The sequence below is a fragment of the Mobula birostris genome, chromosome 5, assembly GCF_030028105.1.
Source record: "Mobula birostris isolate sMobBir1 chromosome 5, sMobBir1.hap1, whole genome shotgun sequence".
NCBI lineage: Eukaryota > Metazoa > Chordata > Chondrichthyes > Myliobatiformes > Myliobatidae > Mobula > Mobula birostris.
The window spans coordinates 130,949,088-130,966,199 of record NC_092374.1 but is presented as its reverse complement, the minus strand read 5'-3'; the positions used below and the strand labels follow the sequence as shown (position 1 = coordinate 130,966,199).

General features: G+C 41.3%; 1 protein-coding gene across 1 annotated transcript in view; it reads left to right on the top strand.

The window, feature by feature from the left end:
• The window catches only part of LOC140198399 (high affinity cGMP-specific 3',5'-cyclic phosphodiesterase 9A), a 99,589-nt gene extending 82,938 nt beyond the window's left edge, over positions 1–16,651 (top strand). Inside the window, exons 14-16 of the mRNA XM_072259492.1 lie at positions 6,761–6,865; positions 14,469–14,615; positions 16,412–16,651. Coding sequence (XP_072115593.1) covers positions 6,761–6,865; positions 14,469–14,615; positions 16,412–16,651 — 492 coding nt within the window. The remainder of the gene's footprint in view (positions 1–6,760; positions 6,866–14,468; positions 14,616–16,411) is intronic.
• Positions 16,652–17,112: the final 461 nt, after the last annotated feature.

The window sequence follows — 17,112 nt, the reverse complement described above, 5'->3', positions numbered from 1 at the left end:
CAGGAACAGGTCCTCTAGCCCACAATGTTGTGCTGAACCAGCTAAAAAGCAAATCAAAAACACCCAAACACTAATCCCTCTTACCTACACCATGTCCATATCCCTCCATCTTCCTTATATCTATGAGCCTATCTAAATGTCTCTTAAAAGCCTCTAATGTATTTGCCTCTACCACCATACCAGGCAGCACATTCCAGGAGTCCACCATTCTCTGAGTTAAAAAAAAAACTCACTTCCTCTTTGAACCTACCCCCCTCAACTTCAATGCATGCCCTCCAGTATTAGACATTTCAACAATGGGAGACAGATACTACCTGTCTACTCTATCTATGCCTCTCATAATCTTAAAAAGCTCTATCAGTTCTTCCCTTTGCGTCCGCTGCTGCAGAGAAAGCAAACCAAGTTTGTCTAGCTCTCATTATAGCACATGCCCTCTAACCAGGCAGCATCCTTCTGAACCTCTTCTGCACCCTCTCCAAAGTCTCAACATCCTTCCTATAGTGGGGTGACCAGAACTGTAGCGGGGCAACCAGAACTGGAATGGATGCTCTCCCTGAGTTCTATCATAGGAAGGGATTACCAGCTTGTCAGAGAAAAAGATTCAAGGGTAGGTTTGAAGTGTCCTGAAATAGTGCACCATCATCGATTATAGAGTATCTCTGAACTATGACTGCTCAAAGAGGAGAAGGATTATTCGTGATGGTATTGAGATATTGAATCCCTGCATCAGGAGGACCAGGATTGGAGGATCTGTAGTTCCATCCAGTCAGTGTGTTTGCACCCTTCCTATTTCGGAGTTCTACCCAAATGGACTCAGTGTCTGAACAGTCCATTATGTCTCCTTCAACCAAAGAGCATGACAATCCACTTCGCTACACTGTATTCCATCTGCCACTTCATTGCCCATTCTCCTAATCTGTCCAAGTCCTTCTGCGGGCACCCTGCTTCCTCAACACTACCTGCTCCCGCACCTTACTTTGTATTTTACGCAAACTTCACCACAAAGCCATCAATTCCGTGAACTAGATCATCAACATGTAACATGAAAAGCAGCATACTCTACACCGACTCTCATGGACCATCAACCAACCAGAAAAGGCCCCCTTTATTCCTACTCTTTGCCTTCTGCCAGCCAGCCAATCTTCTGTCCGCGTGCATCTTCTGAAATATGATGTCAGTGGCTGACGAAGGAAGTCAAAGTCAGCTTAAGTCAAAAGAGAGGGCATATGATAAAGCAGAATTACTGGGAAGTTAGAGGATTGGGACGCTTTTAACCACCAACAGAAGGCAACTAAAAGCCATAAGGAGAGAAAAGATGAAATATGAAGGTAAGCTAGCCAATTATACAAAACATTTTTTCAGATATATAAAGAGTAAAGGAGAGGTGAGACTGGATATCAGACTGCTGGAAAAATGAAGTTGGAGAGGTAGTAATGGGGGACAAAGAAATGGCAGATGACTAAGTATTTTGTGTCTGACTTCACTATGAAAGACACTAGCAGTATGCCAGAAATTTGAGAGTATTAGGGGGCAGAAGTGAGTGTAGTTGCTATTACTAAGGAGAAGGTGCTTAAAAGGTCTGAAGGTCACCTGGACCAGATGGGCTACACCCCAGGGTTCTGAAAGTGGTAGCTGAAGAGCTTGTGGAGGTATTAGTAATGATCTTTCAAGAATCACTGGATTCTGGAATGGTGCTGAAGGACTGGAAAATTTAAAATGTTTTAACTCCTTACGAAGGGAAGGAGGAAGAAGCAAGGAAATTATAGGCCAGTTAGCCTGACTTCAGTAGTTGGGAAGATATTGGAATCTATTACTAAAGATGAAATTTCTGGGTACCTGGAGGCACATGATGAAACAGGCCAAAGTTATTGTTCCTTGAGGGGAAATCTTGCCTGGTAAATCTGTTGGAATCCTTTAGGAAATATTGGGCAGTACAGACAAAGGAGAGTCAATGGATGTTGTTTAGTTGGATTTTCAAAAGGCCTTTGACGAAGTGTCCCACATGAGGCTGCTTAACAAGATAAGACTCCATGGTATTACAGGAAGAATACTAGCATGGATAGAAGATTGGCTGACTGACAGAAGGTAAAGAGACATAATAAAGAGGGCCTTTTCTGGTTGCCTGCTTGTGACTAATGGTGTTCCATAGCGGTTGGTGTTGAGACCACTTCTTTTCTGTTTGGGTAACAGAATTGATGGCTTTATGGTGAATTTTGTTTTCGATCTGAAGATAGGTGGAGGGGCAGCTAGTATTGAGGAAGCAGGGAGTCTGCAGAAGGACTTAGACAAATTAGGAGAGTGGGCAATGAAGTGGCTGATGGAATATAGCGCAGTGATGTGTATGGTCATGCACTTTGGTAGAAGGAATAAAGCCATTGATGATTTTCTAAATGGGGAGAAAAATTCAAAAATCAGTGGTTCAGGATTCCCTAAAGGTTAACCTACAGGTTGAGTTGGTAGTAAGGAAGGCAAATGCTATGTTGGCATTCATTTTGAGAGGATTATAATATAAAATCAAAGATGTATTGCTGAGGCTTTACAAGGCATTGGTCAGACTGCACTTGGAGTATTGTGAACAGTTTTGAGCCCCTTATCTAAGAAAAAATGTGCTGGCATTGGAGAGGATCCAGAGGTAGTTCACGACAACTAATCCAGGAATGAAAGGGTTAACAGATGAACATTTGATGGCTTTGGGCCTGTACTCATGGAGTTCAGAAGAATGAAGGGGGATCTCATTGAATCTTAGATGGAGTGGATGTGGAGATGATGTTTCCTATAGTGATGGAATCTAGAACCAGAGGGCACAGCCTCAGAATATAGGGACATCTATTTAGAACAGATATGAGGGACTTGTTTAACTAGAAGGTAGTGAATCTGTGGAATTCATTGCAGAGATGGCTGTAAAGGCTAAGTTATTGGATACATTTAAAGCGGAGATTGATAGGTTCTTGATTACACAGGGCATCAAAGGTTACAGGGAGAAGGCATGAAAGTGAGATTGAGATGGATAATAAATTAGCCACAATGAAATGGCAGAGCGGACTTGGTGAGCTGAATGGCTGAATTCTGCTCCTACGCCTTATGGTCTGTACACAAAGCATTGAAAATATCGAGTGAGTGATTGCAGAAAAATATGTGACACTGGAATTCCTGAATAGAGAACTGAGTGCAAAGTCAGAATTTATGTTGAAACTGCACGTGGAAGATTGAACACTAGGGGGTGGAGAAGAGATTTACTGGCAGGATTCCAGCAATGAGTAAATTCCATTTTGGGCCCCTTATCTAAGTACTTTTTCAGAATGGAGAAATTTGAACTGTAATTTACATGATAGTTTGAGGTATATTAGGGCTGCACACTGGCAGAGCTAATATAGCTGCTGCCTCAGAACTGTCTTGCCCATTAGTCAGCATCTGTGAGGCACAAATCCCAGTGAGAATGAGGATATGGGTAATTGTACCCAATCAGAGTCACTGTGTGTAGGAGCTGTCTCTGCGTGAGAGCCTGTGCGTGTGGGGTCCATCACCAAAGGGGAATCAGTGCATGCTAATACCATTATCCAGACAAATTTTATGTGTGGGGTTCTATCACCAAAGGAGAAATTATGTCATGTGAGAGTCAGTATGTGGGGCTTTTCCATGCGGATATTGATGTCATGTGTCCCATCAGTTTGTGTGGGACACAACCTTCTAGGAGAGAAGATGAGTGCGGGAGCTCTTCCTAAAGAAGAGCTTGCATGTGTGGACACGTCCCCTGGGGAAATCCGTGCATGGTATCCACCCCTCAGAAACAGTATGTATAGGTGGAACCCTTTCTCTACAGAGAGTTGGTGCAGTTGCACCTTTGTTTGGCCATGCACAGGCACATGGGATGTTATGGCATCTGCATCTCATGTAACAGGGAGGTAGCAATATTCAAAAGGTTAAAACCACATTCATTAACAAAGAAGGTATAATTATACACCTTGAAATTTGTCTGCTTGTGGGCAGCAACAAAGCAAGAAACTTGAATAATCTAATTTGAAAAAAGACCAAAAAGCACTGTGCAGAGAAAGAGAGAGAGAGGAAGAAAACAGATCGTGCTAACAATAGATTCGAGCCCACAGCATCTCGAGCCAGTCTGAGCCTCAGATCCACTCCCAGAGTAGCCAGAGTAGGCCCAAGCCAAGCCTCAGACTCCAGTTATCACACCAGTGGGGCAGAAACGCATAGCAGCCGAATCAGTTTATAGCCTTGGCACCACAGAGAAAGGAATAGACGTTCATGGGAAAGTCAGTCAAATCCGACTCTCAGGCTTCCAGTCTATCTGTGCCCGTGCTTAAATAGTCCAAGCACCAAGTAGTGCCATGTTCTAGGACCTGGATCCTGGTGCCCCGATACGCCTGGGTTACCCCACCTGAAGCTTCACTCAATCTCACCAAATTGGTTCGGTGCTTGGAGTGATCCAACCTTGTACCCCGGTAAGGTGGACGGGCATCGAAACTTTTCGAGCCTCTTCTCCAAATCACTCACTCCATCTCCGGGAGCGATACAAGCTCCATCTATGAACCAGGCAACTCAAACATGCTGCGTCTTGTAATGCCCCAGCACGGTTCATCCCCCGAACCAGCCTTACCTCCTCACTGTCACCACCACTTGCTTCATGAAAGATGTGATAAGGAATGTTTTTAGTTGACTCGCTCACCGTATGATTTACCAATCAGCTGTCGTATATCTTCGGTAGTACCATCTTAAACTGGAATATTCCCAGAGGAGTATAAGTCACCTTAGAGACAGTCCCTCTGGTATCAACAATATGTCAAGAAAAGAGCAGTAGATTTTGGAAAGGGGTGGTCCTTCTACTGCTGGGAATCTGTCTGGGAAGTTGTTGCTGTGAAGTTCAGCAGTGGCGAGAAAATGATGAGACTGTTGGGAGGTCTATTCAAACTGCTTGTATGAGACATTAAGACATTTGAGAAGAATTAGGCCATTCATCCCATCAAGTCTGCTCTCCCTGTCCATCATGGCTGATTTATTATCCCTCTCTCCTGCCTTCTCCCTGTAATGTCTGACATCCTACTAATCAAGAACTTATTATATTTCCACTTTAAATATACCCAAGACTTGGTCTCCTTATCCATCTGTGGCAATGATTTGCACAGCTGCACCAAGCTCTGGCTATAGAAATTCTATCTTATCTCAGTTCTAAAGGGACATCCTTCTACTCCGAGGCTGTGCCTTCTGGTCTAAGGCTCTTTCCCTCCCCCTCACTATAGGATACAACGTCTCCACATCCAATGTGTGCAATGGTGCTGAGTGTCAGTGACGTAGATTTACGCTGGGTGGTGGCATTGGGATGGACAGTTATTACCCTACAAACATCAGGCTCCTATTGTGGATAACTTCTTAGCTCAGCACCGAAGTGACTCCACAACTCACCTTCAAGGACTCTACAACTCATGTTCTCAGTTTTATTTATTTATTTATTATTCGCACGATTTGTCTTTTGCACATTGGTTATTTGTCAGTCCTTATTTATGTGTAGTTTTTAATAAATGCCATTGTATTTCTTCATTTTCCTGTGAATGTCTGCAATAAATGAATCTCAAGGTATTCTATGGTGATATATATGCCCTTTGGTAATAAATTTAATTTGACTTTGAAATGGAACCAAAATGCAGATCTTTCAATAAATGCAGAAAATTTGAAAGTTAGGTAAATATGGGCTTCACTAACAATGTGTAACTCATAATGTGGATGTAAAGTAGTCTGCCTACACCCAGATTATATCGAGGCTGCACTGTGTACCTTTATTAACTAATATAGAGAGCAGCATTGATTGCCCTACAAATGAGTGCCTTGCCCAACTCCCACTGAAGGAGAATCTTGTTCCATTAAGCAGAACAGATTGGGTAACCGATTTCCTTCTGTAAAGACATGAGTGAACTGGATGGGCTTTTACAACAACCTGAAGTTCCAAGTTCCAAGTAAATTTATTATCAAAGTATATGTACTATATGTCACCATATACAACACTGAAAATTGTGGGCATACACACCAAATCCAAGAAATACAATAGAATCAATGAAAGACCACACTCAACAGGACAGATGAATGACCAACATGCAAAAGACAACAAAGTGTGTAAATACACAAGAAAAGAAATAATAGTAATAAATACATAAGCAATTAATATTGAGAACATGAGATGAAGAGTCCTTCAAAGTGAGTCATAGGTTGTGGGAACAGTTTAGTGATGGGGTGAGTGAGGTTGGGAAATTATCCCCACTGGTTCATGAGTCTGATGACTAATAACTGTTCCTGAACCTGGTGGTGTGAGTCCTGAGGCTCCTGTACCTCCTTCCTGATGGCAGCAGCGAGAAGAGAGCATGGCCTAGGTAGTGGGAGTCCTTGACGATGGATGCTTCCTTCCTGCGACAGTATTCCATGTAGATGAGCTCAATGGTGGGGAGGGCTTTGCCCATGATGGACTGGGCATTTTGGTTTGTGTTGACCATTACCAATACTAGCTACTAATTTTTGTTTTCAGCAAGGTAACTGAATTTAAATCCTTAAATTATTTGTGTAGTCCTTTGTTATATCAAACTGGTAGCTGAACCTCCATATTAGTGCATTGGAATTTGTTAAAAATAGAATTGCATATGAATGGCGAGTTCATTTTCAGGGATCTCACAAATGTGATTAATATTCCTTGTTGCCGAAACATTTTCTACTTGAGAATTGGTTAAAGCCACGTGATGACTTGAATACCATTTCTTTCCAGCTTACAATGATTATAATCAAAGTCAGTGACATTTCTAATGAAGCACGTCCCATGGATGTGGCTGAACCTTGGCTGGATTGCTTACTGCAAGAATTTTTCAACCAGGTACTGTGCTTTATTTTACCCAATGGGGGAATTCTGAATTGACTTGAATGAGATTGGAGTGCTGGAGTAAATAGTGAGGTTTGCAGAATAAATATTTTGGAATATGCATTGCGTATTCAGGATTCACTCAATACCATTCTAAGTAAGACCATAAGGTATAGGAGCAGAGTTAGACCATTTGGTCCATCGAGCCTGTTCTGCCATTTCCCTCTCAGCCCCAATCTCCCACCTTCTTCCCGTATCCCTTCATGCCATGACTAATCAAGAACCTATCAACTTCTGCCTTAAATGTACCCAATGACTTGGCCTCCACAGCCACCTGTGGTAACAAATTCCACAGATTTGCTACTCTTTAGCTAAAAAAATTCCTCTTCATCTCCGTTCTAAATGGATGGCACTCAATTCTGAGGCAGTCCCATCTGGTCTTAGACTTCCCCACCCTTAGGAAACATTCTCTCTAAATCTACTCTCCTGAGGCCTTTCAACATTTAATAGGCTTCAATGAGATCCCACCACCCCCCCTCCCCCCTCCAGTCTTCTGAATTACAGTGAGTACAGGCCCAAGGCTGCCAAACTCTCCTCATGTGATAAGTCATTCAATCCCGGCATCATTTTTGTGAACCTCCTTTGAACCCTCTCCAATGTCAGCATATCCTTTCTTTAATAAAGGGCCCAAAACTGCTCACAATACTCCAAGTGAGGCCTCACCAGTGCTTTATAAGGTCTGTTGCAAAGGCCGATGGGAATTAGTCATATTGTGTCATTCATTTCCCAACGATTTGTTTGGAAGAAATGTGATAAATGACAGGCCCAATGGAGGGATCTTACCTTGACCCTATAGTTGTTTGTTTTTCCACTGCCACTGCCTGACCTGTAAAATGTTTCCAGCATTTTCTCGTGGAAAGAAGTATAATGATTCCATAACTAGTAAAATAGTAGAAGAATTTTTCAGGAATTTTTAGTACTAGGGCTGAGTGTGAAGGTTTTCACACCAAGACAGTGGACTTTCTAAGACTGGAGAAGCAGACTTCTCTGGGGCCACTCTAAGATGTAGGTGGCGTTATTCCATTAGTCTGACTGTCACAGACACTGGTGTGCACTTTAGAATGCTGGGCAAGGACTGAGGAAAATTCCAAATGTCATAAAGATATACACACAGATGAATTTTTCTTTTAAATTTCCAGTGAAGTTATGTAACTATGATCATCATCAGTATTGTAAGAAGCTCCATGATAACACTCCAGTTTTTAATTTGAAACTGTGAAGTTGCCCTGGAACCAGGGAAAAGAAGCTTAAGGACTTGTATCCATTATAGGCACTCCAAAAATAGTGTTCTGAAGAACTGAACATGTGATCACGGTGGTGATCTTGCTTACTCCATTAGGTGTAAAGTGGTGATATAACCAAACATTTCTGAGAGTATCTTTGATGAGTTTGCCTCACAGATATTTAAGAAATTGTAATATGTTTTTAATCCAGCAACTTTTAAAGAAAAACTCCCTCACCGTCTCAATTTAATATACAAATATCTAAATTCTGGTGAGCTCAGAGCCATCTAATGATCTTCATATGACAAGCCATTCAATCCTGGAATCTTTTTCATGAACCTCCTTTGAACCCTCTCCAGTTTCAGTACATCCTCTCCAAGGTAAGGGGCCCAAAACTGCTCACAATATTCCAAGTGACCAGTTCTTTACAAAGTCTCAATGTTACATCCTTGTTTTTATATTTTAGTCCTCTTGAAATGAATGCTAACATCACATTTGCTTTTTTCACTACAGGCTCAACCTGCAAATTAACCTTTAGGGAATCCTGCATAAGGACTCCCAAGTTTCTCTTATGCCTCAGATTTTCTCTCCATTGAGAAAATAGCCAACCCTTTCATTTCTTCTACCAAAGTGGATGACCATACACTTCCTGACACTGCATTCCATCTATCATTTCTTTGCTCATTCTCCTAATCTGTCTAAATCCTCCTGTAGCCTCACTTCTTCCTCAAAACAACCTGCCCCTCCACCTATCTTCATATTGTTTGAAAACTTTGCAACAAAGCCATCAATTCCATCATCCAAATTATTAACATATAATGAAAAAAGTATCAGTCCCAACACAGACCCCTGTGTAACACCACTAGTCACTGGCAGCCAACCAGAAAAGGCTCCCTTTATTCCCTCCTTTTGCCTCCTGCCAATCAGCCACTGCTTTATCCATGTGAGAATCTTTCCTGTAATACCATGGGCTCATAACTTGTTAAACAGCCTCGCGTGTGGCACTTTGACAAAGGCCTTCTGAAAACCCAAGTACACAACTTCAAACGCTTCTCCTGTGTCTATCCTGCTTGTTATTTCTTCAAAGAAATCTCACAGATTTGTCAGCCAAGGGTTTCCCTTAGAGAAACCATGCTGACCTTGGCCCAGCTTATCACGTGCCTCCAAGTATCCTGAGACCTCATCCTTAATAATTGACTCCAACATCTTCCCAACCACTGAGGTCAGACTAACTGGCCTAGAGTTTCTATTTTTCTCCCACCCTCCATTCTTGAAGAGTAGAGTGACATTTGCAATTTTCCAGCCTTCCAGAAGCATTCCAGAATCTATTGATTCTCAAAATATCATTACTAATGCCTCCATGATCTCTTCAGCCTCCTCTTTCAGAACCCTGGGGTGAACACCATCTGGTCCAGGAGACTTAGACCTTTCAGTTTCCCAAGAACCTTCTCTCTATTTATTGTAACTTCACACATTTCATGACCTCTGACACCTGGAACTTCCATCATACCACGAGTGTCTTCTACAGTGAAGAATGATGCAGAATACTTATTCAGTTCAAAAGGATCTGGTGCTTTCGTGGTGTATATGGCAAATAAACTCTTCTCGGGCTTCCAGCCGGGTACAGGTATTGATTATAACTGACGTTTCGATGGCAAACTCTGCCATCTTCTTCAGGGATGCTACCTGGGCATGTCTGGTCTGGTGGTATTTATGCCCATGTAGTCCATCCCTCCTGATTGGTTAGTCCTCATCCAATCACGTTTCCGCTCTCCCACTTTGTTTACAATTGAATTCCAGTTTTTACTTAGAGCGAGGCATTCATCTTTGTTAAAATTCTTTTCTTCTAGTTTTATTTCAATAGTTTTATCCACAAGCCCATAAGGAAGCTCAGGTTGCAGCTTATGCAGGTCTAATATGACTTGGGACTCAAATCGGCTGGTATTTACAGGATTCCCTGTGAATGCAGAGCAGCGTGTATGGTCAGACAGGACATATAGTGGAAACCCGCATTGAAGAGCACAGGACATGTATCTGTTTGGGTTACCTAGCAGAACACTGCATTCGCAATGGCCATAGGATTGACTTAGATGGCGCAAAACTACCTTGCTGCGCCAATAGCTTTTGGGACCACCTGGTAAAGGAAGCCGTTGAAGTTTGAAGTAAAACTAGAGGAAAAGAATTTTAACAAAGATGAATGTCTTGCTCTAAGTAAGAACTAGAATTCGATGGTAAACAAGGTGGAAGAGTGGAAACTTGATTGGATGAGGACTAACCAATCGGGAGGAATAGTATATAGGGGTATAAATACCACTGGACTAAACATGTCCAGGCATTATCCCTGAAGAATATGGCAGAGTTTGTCATCGAAACGTTGGTTATAATCATACCCAACTGGAGACCCGAGAAGAGCCGTTTCAACTTATTCAGCTTGTCTGCCATTTCACTGACCACTACTACTTCTCCAGCCTCATTTTCCAGTGGTTTGATATTTACTCTCACTTCTCTTTTAAATTTTATGTATCTGAAGTAACTGAGGATATTTTAATGACTTTTTAGTCACCTTCTGCTGGTTTTTAAAAGCTTCCCAATCCTGTAACTTCCCACTAATTTTTGCTCTTTTATATATAGGTCATATATGTGTTCCTTCAGGTTTCTGTACTTCCTTACTGACATTAACAGTGCAAAGAGGGCATGTCCTGGGTGATGGTTATCCTTAATGATGGACGCAGTCTTTCTAGGGCACTGTTCCTTTAAGACATCTTTGATATTACAAAGGCTGGTGCCCACAATGGAGCTGACTAATTTTGCAAGTTTCTGCAATTTATTTCGATCTTGTGCAGTAGTCCCCCTATACCAGATGCTGATGCAGCCATTCCGAATGTTCTCCATGGTGCATTTGTAGAAATTTTCGAGTGTTTTAGTCCACAAACCAAATGTCTTCTACCTCCTAATGAAATATTGTTGACCATTCGTCAATGGAACTAGGGTAGGAAATTCACTACGAAGCTCATACTTTATTACCTCTGTACAAACAACAACGTAACTATGTTGACTCTGGGCCAACAGCTTAGAACATGAACTCTACTGTTCTGTCTGTACCAATACTCACTCAGACCTCCCGTCCAATTTATAACACTGAAGTAGGGGATCTTCACTGGCCAGATGGTTGATCCTTTCTTTACCTAGCCCCTGGCATGGGAGTTCTTCCTTGCCATGGTGGGTTTCTTGCGAGAGTTATTGCTGATAACACACTCAAAGTGTCCACTTTTGTACTTATTCCTCAGCAATTCAAATATTCCATACCAGTGTCATTGGCTATAGGTCATCTGATTGACCTTTAACACCATTTATTGGCTCTGCTCCAGGCCAGCATCCATGTATTGCCCTCTTCCCAGCAAGTGACAGTCGGTTATCTATGACTCTTTGTTCTCTTCAGTAATCAGCTCATTTCAGGCAGGCACCAACCCCAACATTCACAAACTTGCATGTTATGTTATATCAAACAACACCTCACAAATAACTTCTTGTTTGGAAATGATCTTCAGTCCAGCAGATTACCTGAAACATCATCGAGTCTACTTTAAAACACAGAAAGCAAAACAACTTCATCTCACAAAATGGAGGACATAAAATAGTTTCACAATTGATAGCCTCCATCTCCAAGCTTAAGGCAGGAAAAAAGACATTGGTTTGTCTACTTCCAATGTCCTTGATCCATTCGAGTTTGATGTTTTCTTCCATATTTTAAATCCACCATGACCAACAACTTAGCTGCTGTCTTGCCTCATTTATAGCTGCATCAATATGTTGCATCCAGGTTAGGTCCTCAGAGATATTGACACCCAGACATATTGCTCTCTCATTGGCTTTTATGTTGACTTTGACTTCTCTTGTTACCACTGCTTGTGTCATCTTTCCTTTGGAATACTACTTCTTCTTTGCAATGTATATATCCTGTGCCTTCTGAATTGCTTCCAGAAATTCCAGCCATTGCTGCTCTGCCATCATCCCTGCCAGTGTTCTTTTCCAATCAATTCTGGCTAATTCCTCTCTCATGCCTCTGTATTCCACAGTAGTTTTGATATGTCTAACTTTAGATTCTCCTTCTCACATTTCAGGGTGAATTCAATCATATGATGATCACTTTCCTCTGAGGGTTCTTTTACCTTAAGCTCTCTAATCAATTCTGGTTCATTGCACAACACCCAATCCAGAATAGCTTATCCCCGGAGGGCTCAACCATGAGGTGCTCTAAAAAGCTATTTCATATGCATTCTAGAAATTCCCCCTCCCAGAATCCAGCATCGACCTGCTTTTCCAAATCTACCTGCATATTGAAGTTCCCCCTGACTTTTGTAATATTGCCCTTTTGGCATCCATTTTCTATCTCCCATTGTAATTTGTAGGCCACATCCTTACTACTGTTTGGGGGTCTGTATACAACTCCCATCAGAGTCTTTTTACCCTGATGTTCCTTAGTCCTATCCACAATGATTCAACACCTTCTGACCCTATATCACCTACTTTTTTTTTACCAACAGAGCAACACTCCCCGCCTCTGCCTTTCTGCCTGTCCTTTCAATACATTGTAACATCCAGGGCATTAAGTCCAAGCTATGATTGGATCTTTCAGCCATGATTCAGTGATGCCTACAACATTGTACCTGCTAATCTGCAACTGTGCTGCAAGTTCATCTCCCTTAATCCGTATACTGTGTGCATTCAGATACTACACCTCCAGTCCTGTACTCACCCTTTTATTATATTTAACTTAATGTCAAAGGCTAACTGTTTGGATGTTCTCTTTTTTACTGAGGATTTTGGTTCTGTGCTGAGTCTTGGTGATCTCTTGAGATGTTTTAGGGCCTGGTTAGATGTAGAAATTGTTATTGCTTTTATGGCTGCTCTTTCAAACATCATCACTCCTTGGAAAATGGTACTGAGATATAACAGGAGGTCAACCATCGGAACATTTTATTGCCCTTTCAGCTCCACTCATTTCAATATTGTATTAGAAATTACATTGAAAATTGGCATCTACCTATAGTGACACAATCTTATAAAATGATAATTTGGAACTCAAAACTAGTCTGAGATTCTGGTCATTTTGGATAGAACATAGAACATTACAGCACATTACAAGCCCTTCAGCTCATGATGTTGTGCTGACCTTTAACCTACACTAACCCTTTCGTTCTACATAACCCTCCATTTTTCAATCATTCATGTGACAATCTAAGAGTTTCCTAAATGCCCCTAATGTATCAGCCCCTAGCACACCCCTGGTGGGGCATTAAACATCCCACCAGCTCTGTGAAAAGAACTTACCTTTGACACCCCCCTTATACTTTCCTCCAATCAATAGATGATATTGATGTTTTTCACCGCATGTCCTGATACTCACATTGTCACAACCACAGATTCGGCAGCGCATCAGATTCAGCAATTGTGCCCGTGAATATGCACGTGTCAGCTAATTATTATTTCATTGTGATAGTACTTAACTCCATTCATTCTGTCGCGGTATTTGTTGAGACTTGGACATAGCTACGCTTTGTTATCTGCATTCCGCTTTGCCTGAGAAATTGGACCGTCGAGTCAACTGACTCTGAAGGCTAGCGGTATTCATTTTATTCTTAGTTGTTCTTTTCAGCTGCAGTGTAGGCTTCGTTTTCCATTTGAGTGTTTTAGTCAATGACCATATTTGGCCTAGCATTTATTGTTTTCTTTTTCCCTTTAACATTGTTCGCATTAAAGTCTGTGAAACATCGACCCGCTTCAGTGTTTCTCACTCCGCACCTGGGCCATTTCCAAACCCGGGTGACACACATACCCTGAGCAGAATGAATCACTATTTTGTAATTCAGAAAGGTTGAACTTAAGTCCTAAAGCTAATGTTTAAATTTGAGTGAACGAACTACCCAAACTAGTGGTTCCCAATCTTGCGTCCTCAGACCCCTCAGTTAAGGGTAAGGCTCCATAGCATAAAAAACATTGGGAACCCCTGATCTATACGAAAAGAATCTAAAACTTGCCTGGTGGGAATGGCACAAAAAGCAGGTCAGCTGTCTGATTTACATTCATCCAGCTTTACTCTGCAACATATTCAGCTTAAGCCTAGTGAAGGAATTACATTGGAAACAGGCAATTAGGTAACTTTGGGAGCATTGTTCGCACAAGACAAGAAAGAAAACTGAAGCAGTTTGTGTTCTGTGAAACTCTAATGATCAACGTACTTTTTGAGTTGCCCATAACCAAACAAGTTCATGATGTAGGCTGGGTAGAGCCCACGTTAACTTGTGACCATGAGTATTTTCAATTTTGTGTTGTAGAGTGACATGGAGAAGCTAGAAGGTCTACCTGTGTCCCCATTCATGGACAGGGACAAAGTGACAAAACCATCATCCCAAACAGGTTTCATCCGCTTTGTGTTGTTGCCCTTGTTCATTGAACTTGCAAACTTATTCCCTAATTTGGAGGTAGGTCATTAATCTTTTCAGTAGTTCTCAGCATATGATTATATCATGTGACTTGCCCGTATGTACACAATTTTAACGATTGTGGATGGTCTACCTCATGCTCTAAGCAGCAAAGTCCTCTATATATGCATCTTTCGTATAGATGTGGCCTCTTCCACATTGGTGAGACTCATCGTACATCAGGGAACCGCTTTGTAGGGCACCTTTGCTCCATCCACCAAAAGTGTAACTTCCCGGTGGCCAAACATTTAATTTCTGATTCCCATTCCCGTTCCAATATGCGGGTCCATAGCCTCCTCTCGTGTCACGGTGAGACCACCCTAAGGGTGGAGGAGCAACACCTCATATTCTGTCCGGGTATCCTCCAAGCTGAATATTGATTTCTCCTTCTGGTAATTTTTTTCCTTCCCTCTCCTCTGCTATTCACCACTCTGGCCTCTTACCTCTTCTCACCTACAAATCACCTCTCCCTGGTGCCCATCTTCCTTCCCTTTCTCCTATGATCCACTCTTCTCTCCTATCAGATTCTTTTCTCACTAGCCCTTTATCTTTCCCACCCACCTGGCTTCACCTATCACCTTCTGGCTATGAGCTTCTCCTTTCCAAGGTATCCCTTTCCCCTCTCCCCACCTTTTTAATCTGGTGTCTTCACCCTTCCTTTTCAATCCTGAAGAAGGATCTCAGCCCGAAACTTCAACTGTTTATTCATTTCCATAGATGCTGCCTGCCCTGCCAAGTTCCTCCAGCATTTTGTGTGTGCTGCTCTGGATTTCCAGCACCTACAGAATTTCTCATGTTTAAGATCTCTAGGGGTATTGATTATGTAGTAATTACCAAGAAAATGCCCTAAATACTTTGCTATTTATGATACCTCTGATGGTAAAGTGATTTGACACCATATATTTGAAAGGTTGTCATCCAGAGCTTTTAGCTGGCTGTTGGTGTAGTGGCATCTGTATTGGACTTCGAGGCAAGTAGTTCCAGATTTGAATCCGGCTGGCACCTTGCATGCTTTCCATCTGTGCTGGGTTGAATGTTGAGCTAGCAACTCAGCTTCATAAAAAACAAATGCTACGGAAACGGTAAGATTACTGCCCAATGTGCCACAAGGCACAGAGAGGAACAACAATCCTGAGCTTCTAAATTTCCACTTGCAAGTCTGAGATGGGATTTTCCTCAGAAATAATTCTTTCTTTTTCAATCTTTCATAAAATATAAACATAACATAATAATAGTACAAAGTTATTGGGAATACATTGTTGTACTTAACATGAGTAATTATAGAACCAAATAGTACTTAATTAACAAAACTCCCAATCATATAGGATACCAATGAATAATACAGAAAAAAAAATGAAAATAATGAAATAATTATTTGACAAATATTTATATTTAGTCTTTTCCTCTAGGGCCCAGTCCTGATAACTAGGAATGTTTTCCTGTGCAACTAAATTTTGAATTAGTCAACCTTTGTAAGTAACATGATGAAGGATTAGAAAGTGAACAGATTGCTGGAATTGAGTGACTTTGAATGTAGAATGTATTGGCTAAAAGTTTTTGTTCCATCTCTTCAAAAGTCTGATTTAATGCCATGTGCTCAACCTGAATATTTTATGAATTAACATTTACAAATTCATTAAGCAGTGCCTCATAATGTATAGCAATGATATTAGAGAAACAGGATTTGTGGCAACTTAAATTTACTGCTTAACTCAAAGTTATCTGAACCTGTTACTTAGTGTCCTGGAATATTTGATATTAAGTATTAATGGCTTAAAAAGGAATTATTTTTGCAGCAACACATCATTGACCCTGTGCGCAAGGCTTTGGATTACTACACTGAAATGGAAAAAGCCTTAGAAAAGGAGAAACTTAGTCACACTGGCTCCCCATTGAAAGAAAAGAATCTGAAATCTCCGGAAGAACAGAAGGGAATCCAAACAAATGCAGATTCAGCTGAGCTTTCAGAAACTATGAACGACACCTCAGACAGACCAGGAGCACTTCAATCGTCACAGGAAATGGAAAATAAGTGAAAGTATGGTTGGCAAAGGGCTGCATTAGATAATCATGTTGATATGTTTATTTCTTTGCTCAAGTAGTATGCCATATTCAGAAGAAAGTACAACATTGTGTAGATCACACTCATCTTCTTCTGTTTGGTTAACTGTAAGATTGGGTCTCAGTACTAACTCAACTGTCTTAGTTGAGACTACCATATTTCCTTCGACTGAGGCAGTTTGAAAAACTCTTCTCACTAGTGCTGTAACACAAGTTTTGTGCAAGAAAATTCATTTCTTTTTATCAGGTGTCAATGTTCTGAGACTGACCATTGTTGATAACTCCAAAGGTAAACTTGTCATTCAGTCCAGTGCAAGGTTGTGTCATCTGCCAGGTAATCTTCATCCTTAGAGCCTATCCTAATCAGTAAATTGGTTTAATATTATCATATTTATTGATATACAATGGAAAAAAACTTAGGTTGTGTACAGATCAA